General features: G+C 33.4%; 1 protein-coding gene across 4 annotated transcripts in view; it reads right to left on the minus strand.

Moving 5' to 3' along the window:
- Nucleotides 1–4,574, minus strand: part of LOC134711304 (phosphofurin acidic cluster sorting protein 2-like) — a 48,866-nt gene extending 44,292 nt beyond the window's left edge. For all 4 annotated transcript variants that reach the window (XM_063571833.1, XM_063571836.1, XM_063571835.1 and 1 more), the window contains exon 1: nt 4,447–4,574. In XM_063571833.1, coding sequence (XP_063427903.1) covers nt 4,447–4,553 — 107 coding nt within the window. In that variant the 5' untranslated portion in view covers nt 4,554–4,574. The remainder of the gene's footprint in view (nt 1–4,446) is intronic.
- Between the last annotated feature and the right edge of the window lie 9,379 nt (nt 4,575–13,953).

Genomic DNA, 13,953 nt, shown 5'->3' on the forward strand with positions numbered 1-13,953 from the left:
ACCCCTATGTTCTATTTTTGGCCGTGGCGGCCATTTTGTTTAGTGGACTGGGTCACCGGACACATTTTTTGAACTAGATACCCCAATAACAATTGTGGCCAAGTTTGATTGAATTTGGCCCAGTAGTTTCAGAGGAGAAGATTTTTGTAAAAGATTACTAAGATTAACGAAAAATGGTTAAAAATTGACTATAAAGGGCAATAACTCCTAAAGGAGTCAACTGACCATTTTAGTTACGTTGACTTATTTGTAGATCTTACTTTGCTGAACATTTTGCTGTTTACAGTTTATCTCTATCTACAATAATATTCAAGATAATAAGCGAAAACAGACAAAAATTCCCTAAAATTACCAATTCAGGGGCAGCAACCCAACAACAGGTTGACCAATTCATCTGAAAATTTCAGGGCAGATAGATCTTGACCTAATAAACATTTTTACCCCATGTCAGATTTCCTCTAAATCCTTTGGTTTTTGAGTTATAAGCCAAAAACTGCATTTTACCCCTATGTTCAATTTTGAGCCGTGGCGGCCATCTTGGTTGGTTGACCGGGTCACGCCACACATTTTTTAAACTAGATACCCCAATGATGATTGTGGCCAAGTTTGGTTCAATTTGGCCCAGTAGTTTCAGAGGAGAAGATTTTTGTAAAAGTTAACAACGACGACGGACGCCAGACGACGGACGACGACGGACGCCGGACGCAAAGTGATGGGAAAAGCTCACTTGGCCCTTCAGGCCAGGTGAGCTAAAAAGGATACCAAAAGAAACCAAAGGCCGAATACCAAATTATGGTCCATATGTCAAAGAGACAACAACCCGACCATATAAAAAACAACAGCAGAAGGTCACCAATAGGTCTTCAATGTAGCGAGAAATTCCCGCACCCGGAGGCGTCCTTCAGCTGGCCCCTTAAAAAATATATACTAGTTCAGTGATAATGAACGCCATACTAATTTCCAAACTGTACACAAGGTCAAGAAACTAAAATTTAAAAAATACAACTTAGTACACATGTGCCCTACTGGCACTATCCTTTTCTATGTTCAGTGGACTTAGGTCAAAAATCTAATTCATAATTTGGCTTTTAAATTAGAAATGTAGTATCATAGCCTCATAGGGAACATGTGTACTAAGTTTCAAGTTGATTGGACTTCAACTTCATCAAACTCTACCTTGACCAAAAACTCTAACCTGAAGCTGGACAGACAGACAGACGAATGAACAGACTGATGGAAAAACAAATGCAGACACGAAAACATAATGCCCCTCTACTATCGTATGGAGTATAAAAGACCTGCTGGAGGTAAATCACTGCTAGCACTGCAAGCAGTAATCATCTCTAGAAATAAGTATCAATTTGTAAAGTTTCAGAGTACAAGAGGAAAGGCTGTGAATTTTATAAAAAAATTCCCTATGTTTAGCATTGAACCAACAAAATGGAGACATAATCCTAATAATTATCAAGGTTCAATATATCTATAGTAAGCTCATTTGACAACTGTTTGATGTGTACATAAATAATATGATGACATGGATAAAAAGATACATGAACATTTGAAATTTGATCAAAGATATATGTTAACAATGATTAAGATACAAATGTAATCTATGTTCAAATAGCTTACAAGGCCGTAACTAGGCCTCTTATTTTAGTGAGGCAAAATTTTTTTTGAGGGTATGAAATGAATGGTGTAAAATCCTGCATTCTAGGCATTTTTAGAGAGTTTGATAATGTTTTGAAATTGGACACTTTTTATATAAATTTTTCATATTTTAAGACTTTTACTAACATCAAATTTTTAACAACTTTATTTAAATTTATATGTAAGATAATCATCCAAAAATCAATTTGAGTCTGCTGCCAGAACATAAAACAAACATCGATTCAGTAGAGTTTTCCAATTTTTTCTATGGCCGGTTCAGTTAAATCGTTTCAGAATCATCAGGGTCTGCTGATATCCTTATCGTGATGAACATGGAGCATGGCAAGACCGCACAATCTCTCGCCACTCATGCATGCTCTTTTCCAAGTTTATAGTCGTTTCAGGGCATTCTTTGTTTCTAAAGGTGGCACATTATCATCAACACAATGATCAATGTCTTCTTCCAATTCCTTCTCCATCAGCAATTCGGTAGCAGCATCGGTAGTAACAGTTTTGTTTGCAAAGGGGAATTAAGCTTTCCTGTAAGCACCATCATACAGTCGCATTTACAAAATATTAAACTCGCTTTTATGCTGACATAGAGTAGACAAACTAGGGATATAATGAGGTAAGATACATGTATGCCCATGTATATGATTCTATCTATAAAGTAAGTATATATGATATGGGTACAGGGGAATTTGAATGGAGTTTTTGACGTTTACATGTAGGTCCGTAATTTCAAATTATTTCTGGAAATAGTCGGTGGTATTCTAGTTCCAGAATCTATAAATTTAGGGGTTAGGGGTTGGGGTGTCAGATTCCGAAACCCCGAATATAAGAAAACGAAATTCCGTAGTCCCGAATAAATAAAGACAAAATCCTGTGTTAAAGGTTCTACCATTCCTCAATAATATCAAATTGGAATATGGGATATTCTTTCAATTTTTAAGGTTAAAGAAATATTGATAAAAACTAATCAATGCATGTTTCATATTATTTATATTTTATTTATCTGTAAAGAGAAAGATTAAAGTTCGTGAAATGGAGAAATGAATACGCAGACAGGACTGCCCCCTTGCGATGCCCAGTTCTTGATTTGTCAAAAGTTGGTGAAACGGAGAAATTAATACGCAGACAGGACTGCCCCCTTGCAAAGCCATATACTTGATTTGTCAGTCTACTTATCGTTTTTGGATTGTTCGAATGAAGAATTTATTTGCAATACTCAGACTCTGTTCACAAAAAAATAGTTTATTCCTTCTTTACCTTCAGTGTCGCTTTTCCCTTTTCTGCAAGAGCCTGTTTTTAACCAGAGATCCATGACGATTATCGTTACTATAGGTTAATGTAATCGAGAAACATCACCCGTTGAGATGCTGAGTTATATCCAGGAAGAATGGTTAAAAAGGAATGATAACAAGTTATAGAAATTAAGGTTGAGACAGAACAACAAATGACTATTATACTTATATATATGTAAAAAAAAAAATAATCAGTGTCGAAATTTTAGTGAGGCAATTGCCTCACTTGCCTCAAGGGTAGTTACGGCCTTGGCTTAACCAATTAACTCATTTGTGGTGAGTCAGAATAACAGCCAACAGGAATTTTAGATAAATTAAATATAGGAATGTTAAATAAATTAAATCAATTCAATTAATCATCATCTTTTGATGATGCATCATTCTTCTTATATCTATATCTGCGACAGCGTATCTATATGTTCAAATGATGTTGTTTTAATTCAAATAAATGAACAGAGTTCCAAGGTCCCCCGCCTTGCATTTTTTTTTTATCTATCCAAAGTACATTTACAATCCCTTTGTTTAAATGTACATTGAACAATAAAATATTTTGAATTGAACATTTACAAGGGCAATAACTCAAGAAATCACTTTTTCTTATTAGCGCTAACATAAACATGATAAGGCCAAATAAAAAAGCATGTGTGTTTCCTGTTTCCCTACCTACCCTATATTTTAAGCTTAGAAATAGCCTACCCTAAAGTTTTTTTTTGTCATTTTTCAATAAGCACTGTTAAAGTCAGGATTTCTCTCCCATAGACTCAATGTAAAAAAAAATGGTAAAATAAAAAAAAATCCCTACCTACCTACCCTATTTTTTTCAAAGATGAAACAGGAAACACACATATTATTTTATTTGGCCTAAAGCCCTTTCAAAATGAAAGATAAATTTAGTTTATCAATAGTTGACAAATGATAGTATATGTACTTTATTGTTTATAAATTTATCTTCTGAACACTTTTTTCCCTAGATGTCAGTTTTTTTCCCTTCTTGTTGCTTCTTGTCCCTAAATAGTGAGACCTCAAAACAACTGTGTTCTCTGGCCAATATCAATAGAAGTAACAACTACTTCCTCTTTCTGAGGTAGCACCGATCCCTTATAAGATTAAGGTGACTCTTGCCTCGTATTAGCCTATACAAATATTCATGTATGCCAGTGCAAGTCAGACTTGAAATGTGTGTAAACATACACAGCTTGACTGCAAGTGCAAGCCTCAGCAGATCTCTTTTCTCATTATCTTAAACTTTAAGGGAAAAGTCTTGATTGTGAACTTTTCACCCATATTACTACATAATGTCTTCACAAAGAACAAAGTCGATCAAATTATGCACTATTCACGCTTTAACATGCAAGAAATAATAGATGAACAGCAGCATCAACAAAAGTCAGCATCAGAGAATCGAACATTGACAAAAAGTTGCAGACTACGATAACTGTTTGCAGCGACATGTATACCTGTTCCATGCATAAGAAGATTGACAAAGATGACAAACCTTGGTATACAATTGGGCGGAGTTTTTTCTACTTCCCAAGTCGCAAATAATTTCATAGGAACGGGTTTTGAACCCGATCCCATCGCTTTTGATGTTTTGTCTGCCATAACATCTTCCGTTTGTTTCCGCATGCGTGAATCATTTATCTCTTTCGGACATTTCGGGTTTTTTCTTAGTGTGTTATGTAGTGAAAATTTTCTTAGTGTGGACACATATCAATGACAATAATAACAAATTTTCCTTCCCCTTTACTCTGAAAATATATGCAAGGATTTGTATAGTAAGTGTCACTATAGAAATCATTGATGTATGTAAAAGAAAATCTTCACTTCAATGATTTTTTAATGCTTTAAAATGTTTGAAAATTCATTTGATCTAGCATTAAATGTGCATATTGTCCACCTTTGTCGACTGGACCAACCTTTTTGTCACCCGGGGGATGACACGTTTCTCAGGGATGTGGGACACTTTTACTTTTGCTTTCCTTCATTCTAAATGTGTTGCTCAATTTTCATTGCATGCTATGTGTGAGATTCAACCATATATTACATGTTGTTTATATCCTAGACTGTTTGTATGCTATGTACATGTTTTTATATTCGATCAAAAGCTCCGGCAAAGAGCTTGTGTTGTATAATTGAGTTATGTTGGGTCAAAATATTTTTTTCTTATCTTATTATTTAGGGTTGAAACAATGGGGATGATGAATATAAGGGGAATATAAAGTGGGGATGTGGGATGAAAAAGTGGAATCTGGCAAAGAGAAGGTAAAACGCGGAATGTGGGGGGATGGAGTGGGGCCGGGGATACAAAAAAAGACAGGATTTTCAAAATAAGCCCCTCGTGTCACCCCATCATCTTTGGTTTTAACTGTCCAGTTAATCTATATCAGTATTTTTTTTAACTATTTCTTATCTGTTTCTGTAACTTCATTATAAAAATCCTTGGTGTCACTTTTGAATCGTAATACATGACGTATATGATTAAGGGAATTCGTTGGCTGAGTGGTTTAACTAGTTTTACTAGTCTGTCTACTGTAATCACTAGCCAGTCAAAACTGATGTTCTTAATTCGAACCACGCTCCAGTGGCGGATCCAGAAATTTTCATAAGTGGGGGCCCAATGACTGATCTAAGAGGGGACCCACACCAGTCACGCTTCAGTGATTCCCTATATAAGCATTTTTTCCCAAGAAGGGGGTCCGGCCCCTGCCCCCCCCCCCTAATCCGCCTCTGCGCTCGTGCGGGTGCATTCGACTCCAATCTTAATTGACTAGAATTGTCAGGGTTTTTTTCAGGAACTCCAGGTTCCTCGGTTTGTCTGTGTCCTTTATGTTTCTTAATTCATATTTCTTAAAATTTGTTTATATAGACAATAGACAATAGACAATATTTTATTCGCACAAACACATTTACATTAAATGGTTATGGCATACAAAATTAAGACAATAAACGTACAATAGTTAAATTGATTACAATTATATTAGAGTGACAGTGGTATTCACAGCAAAGAAGAAAAAAGGCTATAAATATCAACAGTTAACACATTATTAATGTTCATGAACAATTGAAAAAAGAACATAAACAAAAATTAGGTTGGCATTGCATATTAAAAGAAATACAAGTTATACAGATGTTCTTAATAAAAGACAATCATTAATATACTTTATGGTGATTTTTATAATGACTGGTAGACTGCTATTTAAAAGTACAGTCAAATGCTTAAGTGTTATAGTGGACTGCAATTTAATAAAATTGAAATTAAGATTTTTATTAATATTTTGTATATAGGTATCCCTTAATGATGAATAACATGGACAGATTGAGAAGAAATGGTATTCATCCTCAATTTCTTGTCTGTTACAGGATAAGCAAATGCGTTTACTTCTTTCAATGTTGGTATAACGCCCTCTTTCAATTGCTAGGGAATGTGCACTTAGTTTAAATTTACTGAAAACTGATCGGTCAGTTTTGAATTTACATATATCAATATATGGGGGCCTTTTCCTAATTCTTTTAGTATGACAAAAGAAATTTAATTTTTCACATTTATTGATAGAACAATTTATAATTTGATAAGCCTGGTCATAGATTCTTTGTTGGATACTATTTATGTGATATTTTAAATTAAAAGTATCAAAAGTGAGATAATAAAAACCTAATTTATTTAACCAGTCTTTTACAATGTTAACCCATTTACTTGTTTTCTCTACATTATTATATATTTTATGGACTAAAGTGTTAGGCGAGTTTACAATATGGTTTAGAAATTTTATAGCTGAAAGCTGAATTTTAAAGTACAAAGGGATTCTGTTTGTCTCAGTTAAACAGGCTACATTTGTTGTTTTGCACTGTACACCTAAAATTTCTTTAATAAATTTAATGTGTAAATGTTCAAATGGATCTGAATCTTTGAACACTTGGCTTACACCCCAAACTTCACTCCCATAAAGAGTTATTGGAACAACTAAAGTATCAAATAATTTTTCAAGCATACTGCAGGAATTATCTAAAGAGACTGTTTTTTTAATTTTAAACCAAGCCTTTCTCCCTTTTTCCATAAGATTTTTTTTTGAATGACTTAAACTTCCTGAACAATTTATAGTTATTCCAAGGTAACAAATAGATTTAACAGTCTCAAGATGTTCTTTTTCTACTTTAAAATAATTACAGTGAGATTTTCCATTAGAATTGAATATTATAATTTTTGATTTTTGTTTGTTAACATCAAGTTTCCATAGGGAACAAAATTTAGTTAACTCATTTAGTGCATTTTGTAGCCCTTCTTGGGTTTCAGATAATAAAATAATGTCATCTGCATATAATAATGATGTTAATTTAACATCTCCTATAATAATTGGTTGAGTGTTTGCATGATCAAGGTCATTTACAAGGCCATTTATATAAATATTAAACAAAGTGGGGCTAAGTACATCCCCTTGTTTTACTCCATAATTTGATATAAATTCATGGCTCATACCATTTTATATTAAACAGCCGATGAAATTACGTTTTAATAACATCGTTTTATAAATTTTCATAGATTTCTGAAGCACTGTATACTGCATCTAGAATTTCACTAAATCTTAAACTAATGTGAAAGGGGAAGAGATATTATATAGTTAGTGAGTATCTGTTTCTAACTTTGATCTTTTTAAGAGGACCATGGCGATATAAGTTTTTGTATCAGATAAACTGTTTTATAATTGAAATTATTTAATTTCCCCCTGTTTTTCCAAAAGGCTCATAACATAACATTGTGATTTAAGATTTAATTGTGTTATCTAATTTATGAATTTTGTGCAGAAAGTACATACAGAAAAAAAGTTTGCTTATATGCTTATGATTGTTTTCGTATTTGAAAGTAATTTCTTTTAAATTATGGCTCTGATCTAGCTGTGGTTTATCATTTAAGAATTGAGATGGTTATATTCATATTTAGATATGATTTATATCAACATTATTGAGTCAATTATAAACGAAAATCATTTTGTAATAAATTACTTTGCTCATAAAAATATCTTATCTTATACTGATCTTGCTGAAAAGTCAGAGAAAATGTATGTTTTGTTTAAGCCTAGTGAGCTAGGTCGATCGACGTCTGTTCGTCCATAGTCTTTATCCTTTTTAAACAAGAGTGCACACACTGAAATGTCTCGCCTTCTTTATTATACATTGATATTATGTTGATAGTCCTAAATATAAAGCCTCATTAAAACTGTCACATAAACTTAACATGAACCAAGATAACTAAACATATACCAATGAACCATGAAAATGAGGTCAAGGTCAGATGAACCATGGCAGGCAGACAGGAACAGCTAACAATTTTTCCTTACAACAAATACAGTTGACCTATTGCTTATATAGTTTAAGAAAAACAAACCAAAACACAAAAAGTCAACACTGAGCAATGAACCTTGAAAACCTGCGCTACTGACATATAGATCATAAAATATTTCCATACACCAAATATAGTTGATTTATGGCATATAGTATTAGAGAAAAACACCAAATCTGAAAAACATTACTTTGACCACTGAAACATGAAAATGAGGTCGAGGACAGATGACATCTGCACGCTAGACATGCACACCTTCCAATCATTCCATACAACAATTATAGCAGACCTATTGCATAAAGTATGAGAAAAACAGACCAAAACACAAAAATCTAACTGTAACCACTGAACCATGAAAATGAGGTCAAGGTCAGATGACACCTGCCAGTTGGACATGTACACCTTACAGTCCTTCCATACACCGAATATACTAGACCTACTGCTTATAGTATCTCAGATATGGACTTGTCTACAAAATGTTTACTGATCCATGAAATGAGGTCGAGGTCAGGTGAAAACTGTCTGACGGGCATGAGGACCTTGCAAGGTACGCACATACCAAATATAGTTATCTTATTACTTATAATAAGAGAGAATTTAACATTACAAAAAAATTGAACGTTGTTTTCAATCAATCACTGAACCATGAAAATGAGGTCAAGGACATTGGACATGTGACTGACGGAAACTTCGTAACATGGGGCGGGGCCTCTATATACAAAGTATGAAGCATCCAGGTCTTCTACCTTCTAAAATATAAAGCTTTAAAGAAGTGAGCTAACGCCGCCGCCGGATCACTATCCCTATGTCGAGCTTTCTGCAACAAAAGTTGCAGGCTCGACAAAAATCTTATCAAATGAAACCCAACTTAACCAAAATGTTCATTATGGAATCTTGTTGAAATGTATCCTTGGGTTTAAACACCAAACACCAATACACATGGCCGATGTGGCTACTGAAAAAAACAAAAGGGAAAAAAGGGGATAACATACAGTTTTGGGCCTATATCTCTAAAACTAAAGCAGTTAAAACAAAACGGTCATGACCAATATCATGATCAGACCAAGGTCTACCCCCCCCCCCCCCCCCCCTTCCCTAATCTGATATTTAAAGACACATCGAACAACACGTTTTGGGGTTAATTTCAATTTTTAGAATTTTTTATCCAAAAAATACAAAACAAAATTCATAGCGCAAAACCACAGGCACTTGTCTCAAAAAAAAAAATCCTATATACCTTAATATAATATGTTATATTAAGGTATATAGGATTTTTTTTTTGAGACAAGTGCCTGTGCGCAAAACTGACAATAATGACATAAATGTCAATGTCCATCTCCCATGAAATTTCCTGGAATATACGACAACCGATTTTGGAGTTATCTGGAGTTATTGTCCTTTTATTTCATTTTTTTTTTTAAGTTTTTGGTATTATTTTGAAAACTAAAACAAAAACTTTAAGGAAGGATAACTGTTTGCAGGAAAAATACCATATGAGAACACAACCTACAAATAACAGAAGATTTTGTTTCTATAAAGAAATAAATTCAAAATCTTATTCATATTCTTTTTTATAATTTTGTGTAAAAGGAAGTGATCTGATATCACAAGTCTTAGTCACTAGTAGAATATTTGTTTCCGAGTATCTTTGATTTTTCTCAAGTAGATGGTTAAGGTTTCCTGTATCAGATTTACTGTTTGCGTTTTATCTATAGGCAACAGTACATTTTCCCACCAAAGAAACATTACAATGCAAAATGCAATTGTAAGTACTAGCAATAAGATTATATTTTAAGTTTGTGTTTTATATTTGTTTTTTTTTATTTCTCAAAATTTTGTGAAGAAATTTTAGTTAAATATAGATTGATTAATTGTTGGTTGCTTAACGTCCAGTGGCAAATATTTCATGCATGTAGTCAGAATAATTAAATATAGACAAAATATGTTTGTTTAAAATGGTTTTCCTAGATGATATGTATTTGAAAGTTGTTTCGTCTGCAGTGTTTGCCTTTCCTGGGGGCGGATTCAGCCATTTGAAAGGGGGGGGGGGGGGGGTCCCAACCCAGGACAAAGGGGGGTTCCAACTATATATCCCCATTCAAATGCATCATGATTTGATCGTCCTAAAAAAAAGAAGGAGTCCAACCCCGGAACCCTCCCCCTGGATCCGCCAATGCTTTCTCATGGTTCATAAATTTTACTAATGGCATTCATATAATTTTCAATATAATATCATAGCAAGGTCGGGTGTTTTCCGTCGTATAATTGACGGCCATCTTCTGTAACATAGTCATTTTATTTTGAATCTTCAATGTGGATAATAATATTTTATGTCGAAAAGTCCATAGAAACGATATGTTTTTGTAGCCATCATGTGAGCTCAGCCGTCGTCGTCACTCCGTTGTCTTATAAAACTTTTTTTAAAATCTTATCTCTATAAAACTCTTGGGTCAAATGAAACAAAACATTACCCAAATGTTCACTATAAGATAAGATAAAGATATTACTATAGAATCTTGTTAAAACCTTTGGCTTCTACATTGTGTCTCTAAACTTAGGGAAAACAATGTTTAAAGCAATACAACAACCAACATGTCAAGGTCCATCTCACGCGAAATTTTCAGAAAATTACGAATTTATAGTTATTGCCCTTAAATGAAAATGTTTTGAAATTTAAGGTTAATGTCTTGAAAAGGCTAAAACAAAAAACAAACAAAAATTCACAGCAAAAATAACCAGAACATCAAGATCTACAAAAAAGTCAGCTCAACAGAAATCGTCTCTTTGAATAATGCTTTTTATTTCTTTTGCATAAACTTGTAGACTGAGAAATTTTCAATTGTAAAAAAAAAAATATATAGGCTCTACAGGGCCTGTGTCGCTCACCTTGGTACATGTGCATATTAAACTAAGGACACAGATGGATTCTTGACAAAATTGTGTTTTGGTGATGTTGATGTGTTTCTGTGTTATAGTAGTCTCAGTGTGTTTGTAGATCTTACTTTACTGAACATTTTTGCTACTTACAATTTCCTTATCTATAATAAACTTGGCCCTTTAGATACAGCAACCAAACAACCAGTTGACCGATTCATCTGTAAATTTCAGGGCAGGTAGATATTGACTTGATAAACAATTTAACCCCTTGCTCTAAATGCTTTGGTTTCAGAGTTATAAGCCAAAATCTACATTTTACCCCTATGTTCTATTTTTAGCCATGGCGGCCATCTTGGTTGGTTTGTTGGGTCACTGGACACATTTTTTAAACTAGATACCCAAATGAGTTTTGTAAAAGTTAACGACGACGATGAGGGATGGCGGACGCCAAGTGATGAGAAAAGCTCACTTCAGGTCAGCTAAAAATAAGTCACTGTCATAGAATCAGTAAATAGTAAATTGAACCCTTATAGGAAAAGTTGCTCTTATAAGATGATTGAAGAAACCAAAATAGAAAGACACTATTGTTTCAGGTAAGGGTGAAGATTGGTATACATCAAAACATTTAAACCCACTGCATTTGTTTGCATCTGTCCTATAAAGGAACTTGATGTTCAGTGTTTCTTGTTATATATAGTTTAGATTGTTTGTTTTCCTGTTTGAAATGTTTAACCCTAGTCATTTTTTTTGCCCTTTATAGCTTGCTGTTTGGTGTGAGCAAAGGCTACGCTATGAAGATTGTACTTAGACCTAAATTGGTTTACTTTTACAAATTGTGACTTGGATGGAGAGTTGGTTCATTGGCACTCATACAACATCTTTTTATATCTAGAATTTGTAAATACATGTAGTAACAATATTCTGTAAATCAGATCTGCAAATAAGTCAGCATGCAAAAAATCACCATTTTAACCCTAATTTTTTACTTCTAACAGGGTGTATTTCCTTGAAAATTATATATATTTTTATTTATTTCTATAATTTTGTTCAAATATTTTTCAACTTTATTAAGATAAACATTAGTATATATGTAAACATAATCATTAATACAAGCAGAGGCGGATTAAGGGGGGCCCAGCCCCCCCTTTTTTGGAAAAATTTGGTTGCTTATATAGGGAATCACTGAAGCGGGCCCCCTCTTAGGTCAGTTAGTGGGCCCCCACTTAAAATTTCTGGATCCGCCACTGACAAGATCATTTTACTGTTTCCAGCTTATACACAAAGTAGATGATAAACATGTGTTTCTGATTGAACCATCTGTTTCTGGTTAACTAACAAGGGTTGAAGAAGTTGTGTGATATACATTGTATCATATTACTACTGCATGGGGTTATTGCACAGGCACTTGCCTAAGATTATTTTTTTTTATCTATATATATACCTTTATAAAAGTATTTTGGTTTTAAAAAGTCTAAGGCAATGGCTTGAGGGTTATTGATTATATGTACTTATGTGGTGTAATTGCACAGGCATGTCTCAGATTTTTTTTGAACTATAAATATCTTTATAAAAATGTATTTTGGTTAAAAAAATCTTAGTCAATGGCTTGAGGGTATTTGATTATATGTTTGTTTTTATTTCAGTTATCAATCGAGATTCTATTTATTGTTGTATTCACTTAATGTATTACATACATTGTCTTGTTCATACATGCACATCAATGTTGTCATGGATGTCCAGTATTAAATCAATAAATTTACAAATTCAGGAATAATTCTCAGTTTATTGATTAATTATCAATTATTTAGGGGTCCAAGCTTCCCCTTGTGTGGGAAAAATTTGGTTGATTATATAGGGAATCACTGTATAACCAGAGCGGGCCCACTCTTAGGCGTTCAGTGCTCCCTCTCCCCCTTCCTCATATAAAAATTTCTGGATCCTCCACTGCCTATATACATGTAAAATCACCAATAATCCTACAATATAACAATTTATTTACTACCTCTGTACATAACTGGGTTTCGTAATGAGTCAAATGTTTTAAATCTCATTACTGATTCAAGTATATCTAGGTTAGGATTTGATCTTTCAGTAGATTTTTAAAATTATACCACTTTTAAAAATCTCTAATTTTGTGTATGCATTCCTTTTTTGTCAAGATATTAGGATTGATGCAAACATATCCAGTAATTTCCTGTATTTAATCAGTATATATAAATGAGGGTCTGGATGGGGGTGCTCCATTTCTTTATTTTTTTCTCTTTATAATTGTTTTGTCCCTTTTTCTGCAATATTGGTCCCAACCCCATTACCTTCATACTGAGGAATGTGGTGCTTATGCCAGGTATTGGATAGTTGCTTTTTAATTTATTCATTCCTTTTCAAGACTGAAGACAAAAGGTTAAACATAATGTGTATACACCAGTCTATTCTTTATTTATGCTGTTCCTGAAATTTTGGAATTATTATTTGCGGTAAAATACTTAAATTATGTTATTACTTTTGATGTCGTTCAAATTATTAGATTTTGATCGGCAATGTTTTTACACCAAATATGGCCAGAGGTGTATTGACTGACATTCTGATCAGGAAAAACACACTTATATCAAATAATTTTGGACTTTGAACTGCAAGAATTTTCAAGGTCATTAATCGGCAATGCTTTTACACCAAATATGACCAGAGGTGTATTGACTGATATTTTGATCATGGAAAACACACTTATATCAAATAATTTTGGATTTTGAACTGCAAGAATTTCAAGGTCATTAATGTTGTCTATCATCAAGA

This window comes from Mytilus trossulus, chromosome 3 (genome assembly GCF_036588685.1).
Source record: "Mytilus trossulus isolate FHL-02 chromosome 3, PNRI_Mtr1.1.1.hap1, whole genome shotgun sequence".
NCBI classification, from domain to species: Eukaryota; Metazoa; Mollusca; class Bivalvia; order Mytilida; family Mytilidae; genus Mytilus; species Mytilus trossulus.